Source organism: Saccostrea echinata, unplaced genomic scaffold, assembly GCF_033153115.1.
Source record: "Saccostrea echinata isolate AGI-Se365-2 ecotype Australia unplaced genomic scaffold, CSIRO_AGI_Sech_v1 ptg000002l, whole genome shotgun sequence".
Taxonomy (NCBI): domain Eukaryota; kingdom Metazoa; phylum Mollusca; class Bivalvia; order Ostreida; family Ostreidae; genus Saccostrea; species Saccostrea echinata.
Window position 1 is genome coordinate 103,336 of NW_026889751.1, and position 10,296 is coordinate 113,631.

The 10,296-nt window shown below is 35.1% G+C and overlaps 1 protein-coding gene across 1 annotated transcript; it reads right to left on the minus strand.

The window, feature by feature from the left end:
* Positions 1-551: 551 nt before the first annotated feature.
* LOC133204375 (uncharacterized) lies at positions 552-2,663 on the minus strand. The gene has a single exon (XM_061340095.1). The coding sequence runs from the start codon at positions 2,195-2,197 to the stop codon at positions 734-736; it is 1,464 nt and encodes a 487-aa protein (XP_061196079.1). The 5' UTR covers positions 2,198-2,663; the 3' UTR covers positions 552-733.
* Positions 2,664-10,296: the final 7,633 nt, after the last annotated feature.

Sequence of the window (10,296 nt, forward strand, 5' to 3'; positions counted from 1 at the left end):
ATGCTGATACATGTATAGCAAGTGGCAAAAGTTAGTGTATTTTTAAAATTTTTGAAACCACTGGTATAAGTTAATGAGCTCACTGTAGTGACCCGGTGATCTAAAAAACATTTATTCTTACACGATTAATTAAAGCTAGATTAAATCGTAGTTTGGCAGCTATCATTAAAATGGGAGAAAGCTATTAAATGTAGATTAGCCCACTTCACCTAACAGTGACCATTAAAGTTCTATGACCTTTGCTCTCACGATTGTCCATTTCGAGAAACAGAGAATATACGTTCTAAAGAATGAATACAGGTTCTTCTTGTCAAGAAATATAAAAAAAACTATTTAAGAAAACACATTAAAATATTTAAAGATTCTACGGGGTATAATAAAAATTATCTCAATTAAAAAAAAATTCAACTAAATACACCCCATACATTATCTTAAAAATGGTGTCACTGAAATGACGTTTTTCATTTATCCTTCAATAAATTTACATCAATAGAACAGTGTATTATTTAGATACAAGTTTTCAATACAGAATTTTATTCTTAACTGTACAAATACATTTGATCAAATGATTTTTTTCTTGTCCAAATTTAGGTACCTATATCATTACTAGTCATGTTAAACAAACTCAGACTATTTGTATCAAGGAATACGGAAATATTGAGACTTAAAACAATTTCTTCAAGGCAGATGAAAATTGGTGTCATTAAAGAATGTCATTAATGGGTGAATGTGATTAAGTCCTGATTGCCTTCTTGCTTCCAGTGGAGATTCCTGTTTTTGCGGAACATCTCTTCTTCCTTCCATGGTTCTTCTCATTTCCTCTTTTCTTACCAAATATACTGGCGAACGTGGAGTCTTTCTTGGTGCGCATACGCGGCATTTCTACATTATGCGGACTTTCTACTATAGTGGGTCGGTAAGATGAAGTGTTTTGCTCTGCTAGAACTTTCATAAAAGATCCTATGGTGGCATTATGACCAGGTTTGGGTGGTTTTGTTTCGACCTTCGATAAATCGGGTTGACTTTTGTGGAATTTCTCTGGCTCTTTTATCCTTGCCCCTGGGGTTAAAGAAAGCAATGATAAAGTTTGATTAGGATGAATCCTGGGGGTCTCCTGTGGCGTTTCCTGTAGACTCTGAGGGTGTGACCTAAAAGCTTTTGTAGGTTCAGATTTAGAAAATGGAGGTGCGGTATGGTGTCCTCGTATTTGCTGTGGTTGTAAGCGCAATGGTGGGTCCTTTTTCACAACAAAATACGTTGTCTTGTTATCGTCTTCTGTGACCGCTTCCGCCACGGGGGCGGATACATGTATAATAGGTGTTTCGTAGTAATTGTGATGTAGCCTTAACAATCTGCTGCTGCCTAGAATGGCAGCTCGTTCGTAGTTAGATTTCCGTCTAAGGTTATACTGTTTTTCCTTCATTGATTGGCCTATTTCGGACCACTCCTCAGCACTTCTGAAGGTGTAACTGTCGGACTGACCTGGGCAGGCCCTGCCCTCCTTTTGAAGAATGTCAGTGATCTCTTTGTATCCTAGTCTTTTGGCATGAAGGTATGGTGTAAGTCCTAAGTTGTCAGAAACGTCAACAGACAACCGAAAACGACGAAACTCTTCCACTAATCTTCTAACTATTGTAACGTGACCACCTTGAGTGGCGTGGTGGAGGACCGTCATTCCCTCTGTATCCTTATCGGTGAGGTCATGGTCACCGTTCAGTATCTCTAGCAACAGGTCGACCTGTTCTGCACGACCTAGAATAGCAGCCCATGAGAGCAAAGACCTTTTGTGCTTGCAGTCTTTATGCTTTGGATCTGCTCCTTTTGATGTCAGATAGCGAAACATTTTTCTACGTTTTTCGTCACAATCTATGTGAAGGGCACCAACAAGAACACTGTAGCCGTAATTATTTCTGCTGTTAATTTTGTATCCTCCATCAAGAATCAGCTTTACTTTTCTGAATCTTCCCTTGACTGCCGAATGAAAGAGATTATTGGCCATGCATGCGTTTACCCTGTCCACTCCAGAAGATCTGGATGATTGGCTAGAGGTCCGACTTCTTGTACGAGTCATTTCCGGTGATCTATTCTTTATCGTCTCCGATCCGAGCACTTCCCTGACCTGGTTCACATCCCCTACTTTCTCCATCTGATTCACCAATGATTTCACTTCAATAACCGTTTCCTCTCTGAGAACCATTTTGGAAAACGTTGTCGTGTCTCTATATCCTTCTATTTCTTCCCTGACGACAGTTCGCCTTTTTCGACTATATTTGACATGAATATGTCATATTAAAGAAATGAATATATAAATCTTCTTAAAATCCCTTAGACGTAGCAGACATTAATAAAGTTTCAGAAATCCATATCACCATGCAACATACTCAATACACACTTTCAATGAACATCCTTAGTCCACCGTATAAACGACTGCCCGACAGCCCTTTCACTTCCACAGAACCTGTTAAACTACACAGTTATTTTCTTTCATAAAGTTCTCATCTCGATAAAGTCTACATTGCTCAAATCCTCTTACATTCATTTTTCTTTGGTATTTAAAATCCGTCGAAACGCCGTTCAGGGTCTGTGTTTGATATGTAAAATTTTCACGTATCGAATACTCTCCATAATAATAGAGCTTTTAACAGCACCTTGATTAGGTAGACTGAAAACTCTGTGAACTGTTGAAGTGTTACATCAACCTCGCCATATTGAGAGGTCAATACTTTCACCTGATCATGGAAATTAACATGTTCTCTTCAGAGAAAAATAGCTTAAAGTTCCGGGCAGATTTTCAAAATAATTAGCTAATTACAGGTATCCATTACAAAAAATACGAGTGCCAGAAGTAGCAAAACGTGTTTTCTGATCGACTAGTTAAAATGTAGAGGTTATGGCCTTTAAAAGCAATAACCAAACTTGCATGAAATATTCAATCTGCGATTTTACTTTTAAAATATGATCTTGTTAAATGGCTGCGTTATTGCTGAGCTGAAGTTTCTAATTTACGATACAGTGCTTCTAAAATAACCTTTGGTCCTGTTATTGATTCAAACCATTCGTGATGATTATTTGTGAAAACAAAGTTCAATACGCTATTCAATGCAGTTATCGATAAGTCCGTATATTAAAGTAGATAATTTCCCTGGTGTTAAGGCTGTTTTTGCTTCATTAAACTTTATTAACAGAGCGGAGCAGAGAAACGGAAACAAAGTATCGAGAAGCCAATGTCATCATCGAAAGAAAAAGCCAAATTTATACATATACGTATTGGCTAAATGTTTTGCGTAGATAAGAACTGGAAAAAAATAGACAAAAATCACTAGTACAGCTTTATCCTTAGACCTATTTTGGTAAGATCTTCTATGTATCGTCTGAGGCAAAGGCAGAAATATCAGTTACTACGTGAACAAAAATATATGTATATGAAAAAACAAAAAAGCCAGTTCATTCTTTCTTTGATTATCTAAAGTATAATTTAGGCATATTTTGTGCGAGGTTTTGTCACTTTATTTTAGTTTGATGGGACTTTCTCCCCAGAATGTTCAAAGATCTACAAAGGGCTCTCTTGCAGCGCTTACCCGGTGGAAAATGTCGCTTTCAAAACGATGATAAATGTCCCGATTATATTCGATTTGCCAGACCGAGATAAGACTTGATTTACTCTCCAGATATTAGATTATGTTTTGTTGCAATATCTAAAAATGAACTTGTTGATTATTTAACGGACACCAGAGTTTACACAATCATTTAAATTTTCACAAGTTATGGTGGCACTAATCAATAAATGAACATGTACACAAAGGAAGGGCTCGACATATATTCTCAGTATTATACGCTGTTTTAATATGATATGTAACTATTTTCTTATTTGAAATTTTGGAAGTCAGTGATTACAATTAATATCAAAAGAAAGATAAAATATGCATTGTAAAAAGAATATAACACTAAAATTCTAGCAAAAAATGTCATCATGTAATCTATATGAAATAAATGTACAGACTTTATATTCCAACATCAGGAAAAAGTCTGAAGTATTATTTTCACATTATACGTCTCTTTTGTGGAGATATTTCCTCTGCAATATATATGCAGTATAGAGGAATTGTTTGAATATAAAGGCAAAATATTTGTGACAGTAATTTTGTTTTAATTTCTTTTTCAATAAAGAATTAGATAACTTTATTCTCTCTTGCAATGAGAATTTTTTTTCTGGCTCACATAGGTTATTAGTCCCCTACCGGTGAAACCGGAGGGGACTATAGGTTTCCTCTGAGTCTGTCCGTCCGTCTGTCTGTCTAGCTGTCTAGCTGTCTGTCTGTCCCTCTGTCTGCCTGTCAGTCTGTCCCACTTGGTTTTTCCGCACTTTTTTTCCTAAACGCTTGCAGATATTGAGCTGATTTTTGGTATGAGAGTGTATCTTGATGAGTTACAGATCGAGTTAGCATTTCGTTCCGCTTCATTGATTTTTGACGGAATTACGGCCTTTTCAATTTTTAAGGGTTTTCCGCAATTTTCTCTTAAACGCTTCCAGATATTGAGCTGATTTTTGGTATGTGACTTTACCTTGATTAGTTATAGAAAAAGTTTGCATTTCGTCCTGCTTCATTGATTTTTGACGGAATTATGGCATTTTCAATTCTTAACGGGAACCAGATTACACTTGCCGGTAGGGGACTAGTATTGCTAATGCAATACTCTCAGAATGCTTGTTATCTTAGGTACACAATTATCTTCTAGAAAGAAAAAAACGTTTCTATTTAAAAAAGATACCTGTTGTTTTTTTTTAACAGATAACTCTCTTTTCATTCAGAGGCTCATCTTGTACATAAATATTTCGCTACTCGAGGATTTAAATATGAATAAATAATTTTATATATCCTAAATCACAGACATATTTTTGGGGAAGAACTCTCCTTAATGGGTATGCGATTGACTTATCTACTAGTATTAGAATCAAGATGTCTCTGATTAGTGAAGATGAAGTAGCTTTAATATACATTATCATCAGCAATAAATAGTGATATGGCCTCTTGCGAGTTTGTTTTTGAATATTTATCAGTATTTGACGTATGTCTTTCTTCGTTGGTTAATGTCCATGAATAAGAATTTAATTGAACGTGCATGTCTAAAATATTTTTTCCTGTCACCAAAAGTCCATAACGTTGTCAGCAAAAGATTAATAGAAATTGTTGATGAAAAATTTTAAAAGATTTCATATATGATTATGAAGGTCAGAGTACAAGTTGCTTTCCTTCAACCATTTAGTTTCTGTCCGATTGACAGTTATTACTATTTAAAATCAATCATAGGTTCTATTCAAATTTCGTAAATTACAACATGCCATTTTTAAACTGCACTTTAGACATACTTAAACCCCGGGTAATAACTTTATGACTTTTTGTGGTTTTTATTTTTTAAATCGTCAAAAAAATATAACGTCTTTTAAAATTTGATTTTATTTGTATGAACCCATCCTAAACATGCTGAATGGCAAAATAAACAGATCTGCGTATTTGAGCTCTATTTTTCTGGGGACCATAGAATTCATTTGGACCAGACGATATCATGAACGACATTTCTCAGGTTTAAAGTAAATTAATGACTGAGTCTCTGTTTGACAGATAAACAGATATTGTAAACAAAATGGCGAGATTTCCATCGCCTAACTCCAAAAGTAAACAATTTTTTACGATTTAAGTCAGTCACTGATACACGGCTGTTGTCATACTTCAAAGGAAGGTATTTACTTGGATTGGTTCATTCAAAGTCAGTGTTTGCTATAACCAATTAGTGACTGTTACAGGATTAAATTTCATTTAATTTTTTTTATCTTTTTTTTTAATCTGTAAAAGAAATTTGAAAAGTAGTTAACCCCTTTTGTCTTATCTTTAATTACTTTGTAATAATTCATCTCTTCTGATGCACACCAGGTTAAGATCTGTGTAAACAGAAGACACTTTGACCTGTAATTTCATTAGTTGCATCAGAGTACTAAGGAATACTGAAAGCGATACCTTGGCCCTGAGAGCCCCCCCCCCCCAATTTTTCCGCCGAGACGTTCTTTTACTCTTTGATAAGAGACATAACTCTCACTGCAATTTAAATTTCCCTTGTAATTCAATGGTGATTCCTGTCTGCACCACAAGGTTTACTGAAATTGTTTGCAATTCAATTTTAGTATATCTTGCGTGCAAAATTTAAAAAATGAAACTTTATCTCACTTAATATCCACATATGTGGATTTTATAATAAGTGCTTGAACAAGAGGCCCATGGTCCACAAGGCTCATATAAGCCTCCTTGGTCCTTTTGTTCTTCAAAAGATTTTTCCCTCTATATTTTCCATGAAAAATATTTATCCCAAATGGCCAATTTGTGGTGCCACTCTAGTCCCAAGGGGTTCTGATAAAAATTTTAAATGGTCAAAATTTAATTCACATTGTTCCTGAGAAGAATTTTAAAAACTTTTCATATTGCATATAAAACTTTGATTCTCTATGGTCGTCCCACCCTACCCGTGATTTGAAAAAAAAAAAAACGAATGAATCTACACTACCTAAGAATGCTTGCATCTTTATATGATAAATCATAACTTTGGTGTTCTTGTGAAGGTATTTAAAACTATAGTAAAATATTTCAAATTGAAAACATCGATTTCGGCTATTTTGGCTCCGGTCCGCCCTACCCCCTGAGGTCATGATTTGAACAAACCTGTTCTTGAGAAGAATTTTTTAAAATGATTTTCTTCTATATTTACCCGTTAAACTTTGATTCCCTAGTGTGACCCCACCCTACCTCCGTGGGCACAATTTGAACAAACTTAAATCTACACAAACTGAGGATGCTTACATATTACTTCCACTAACCATTGCCTTCATTTTTCAAGGATTTTTTCCCTATAACTGTGATGCACTATTGAGGTCCCACCCTACCCTCAGGGGCATTGTTTCAAACATATTTGAATCTGCACTACCTGGGGGTGCTTGAAAGTACGGTAATTCATGGCTATGCTGTTCTTTAAGAGGAGGTTTAATGATTTTCCTCTCATATTTTCCCTTGTAAAACATGATTCCATATTGCGGTCCCATCCTATCCCCTGGGGTCATGATTTGAACAAATCTGAATGTGCACTCCCTGAGGATACTTGCATATTGATATGACTAACCATTGCCCTGCTCTTCTAGAGAAGGTTTTTAAAGATTTTTTTCCTTTGTATATACATGTAAAACTTTGATGACCTGTTGCGGCCCCACCCTGACTTGAACAAACTTGAATGTGCACTATGCCTATAGAAAGCTTCCAAATAATTTCATCTTTTCTGGCCCTGCATGTGGTTCTTGAGAAAGATGTTTAAAATGACCCCAACCTATTTTTGTCTTTTCTTAATTATCTACCCTTGGAAGACGGCCTCGCCCATCATTTAAATAAATCTCAATTCACATTACCCAGTAATGCTTTTTGTCAAGTTTGGTTAAATTTGGCCCAGTGGTTCTGGAGAAAAAGTCGAAAATATTAAAGTTAACAGACGACAGGTGATCAAAATAGCTTAATTGAATCTCCGGTTCAGGTGAGCTAAAATGTTATTTTGAAATGTAGGTCATATCCGAAAATTTATAGTTTTATCCACAGGCCTTTAGATAGCTTTCATCTTGCGGACAAACTTGGAGTAAAAAGAAAGAACAACCCTAGTTTGTCAGTTAGATATAAGCGATCTAAAGGCCTGTTGTTTTAACCCTAATGCAACCTACGTGCAACTTTAGTCATTGCTTAAACTTACTTTGGAATGAAAATAAATCTTTCAGAAATCTTTAATCTGTTCTCTCATCTGAATAATACAAGTCACATGGAACATCTGGAGAATCATTTAAAGAAATATACATCCTCATCTGGAGCATATATGTAAGTTTGGTGAAAGAAAAACTTGTTTCAAAATTCAAATGTTCCAGTTTCTACAACATCCGAAGCCAAATATTCATCCTTAATGATGTTCATTTAAGTTAAACTAAACTTATAGCCACAAACTTAGAATTGACCTGTTCCAACGGCGTTTATATCTAATAATACATTGGTAAATGTATGCAGCATCGGAAGCATTTGAAGTATCCATGCAACACGCTATAGACTAGTAATGCTTCTGAATGGAAGTACATGTACTGAAAAAAACCCATCTATTGGCTCAGTGAGAATTTAAGTCACATACATTAAACCTCTGACTGGTAGATACAACATAGATCTATATGCATTTTGCATTAGTCACAGTATGACTTACAGTAATCTGGGAGTTGAATGCTTCAAAAAGATCCAGGTGATCATATGTCACATGGAACATTAAAACCACGACAGAAATATAGTCCTGATTACTCATCCATAAAATATAGGTCATATGTAAAATCCAAATCAAACTTCAAAGATATAAGCAGTATACATCCTTATTGATACTGTAATTATTCATGCAAGTTCAGCATAGAATTATGGCTGCTTGGGAATTTAAAGGACTTTGAACCTGAACACTCATCGGGATTTACAGCATCTGAAGCCCGATAACTTTTATATGGACCAAGCCCTTCTGAACCATAAAAAGCCCAGTGGAAGAGATGAAAAAGCCAAGATTTTCCTGCACTCCTACTTGTCATTGTCAACGAAAAAATAAATCTTTTGATACCACTTATAATGTAGAACGAGGTCTGATGAGAAGCTTAATTTTTAGACTATTCTTTTTAATACTCCCCTGTGCCATAACTGAAGTTTCCAACTCCATGATACATGTACATATACTACATGACTAATCATATGCAAAAAGAATTTTTGGCAGCCTCCAAAAATGTAGCTGTTCTAATACAAGAAAGAGTGACAGGAGGATGGACAGAATGAATAGTTCTGCTCAAAGTGAAAGTACAACTGAAATATGGAAAGATTTTAAAGAAGTTGTATAACAAAACCTCAACACGTAGATACATATGTTTATCATTCTTAAATATTTATTCAAATCATCAAATACTTTTGGAAAATTCTATTGTTGATTCCATAATTTTATATTTTTAACTCTTAGTACCCCCCCCCCTTTATTTTGAAAGAAGAAAAAGCATTCTAATTGAGGTTTTATCAAAGTCACAATACATATATTAGATTTTCAAAACATTGTTGGCTTTGTGTTTAAAACTTCGGATTCAGTATAATATATGTACTTAATTCGAGTTTAACAAAGAAGTTTGTTTATTGACTTTGTAGTTTGATATTGCAAAGGGGAAAACTAATCGTAATTAGGAAGATATCGACTCACACACACACACACACACACACACTTACACACACACACACACACACAAGAGGCCCAACGGCCTTAATGGTTATATAGGAATAATACAACACTGTAAAGGATTCAAAGAAGTATGAAATAAAACAAGATAAACTGATAGAGGAACACTTTGCCCAAAAGCAAGGATGTACATGGATGGACAAAATAGTTACCGCTAGTCTAGTGCTCAGTACTAAATCTTAAGTAGATCAATTCACTTGCCCATACTTGCCGGTGCTAATACACTCTCATTTTCATTATCACCATGCAGACTTCGCTTGGTTTTTGAAGAATATTTAACGTACAAAGAAAAAGTATTTTTGTCTCATTTTTATTTATCTATTATTTACAAGTTTACCTGGCCATTAAAAATATGGAAGTTCTTTTTTGTATTATTCTTCAATTTTTTGTATAATTCTTGTATTCAGTTGACCTAACAATTACATTATTTTTAGTGATTAATTATCATAGTTGAATAGCAAAGGGGAATAACTCTCTCAGTGCAGTACAAATATCCCTACAAGATAATAAAACCCTGCCCAACACCAGAACAGTTAGTCCAGTGGTCCAGTAATTCACAAATCTGGTAAAAACACCCTTGCTCGTTTCAACTTTGTACTCCGTTTGCCTCCTAAATGCCCAGGAGCAGAGAAGATTTTCGAAGACTTAATCCATTATCACTAAATAATCAACATAAGAACCCCTTACCCAGGGGCCATGAAATTCACAAATTTGGAAGAGGCACCTTTGCTCATCATAACCAGGCACTTCGTTTGCTAAATACAAAGGGACAGACATGAAGATTTTCAAAAAAAAAATAATGTATTTTCACTATATAATTAACAGAACACCACCCTAACACTAGAACCCCTGGCTAAGGAGCCATGAAATTCATAATTTTGGAACAGGCACCCTTGCTTACCATAACCATGCACTTAGTTTGTCTGCTAAATATACAGGAGAGAGAGAAGATAAACTTTTTGAAGAATTTATGCATTTTCA

What these genes read in the sequence shown, in the direction of transcription:
- LOC133204375 (XM_061340095.1), bottom strand. Translation starts at nt 2,197, where the DNA reads ATGGTTCTCAGAGAGGAAACGGTTATTGAAGTGAAATCATTGGTGAAT.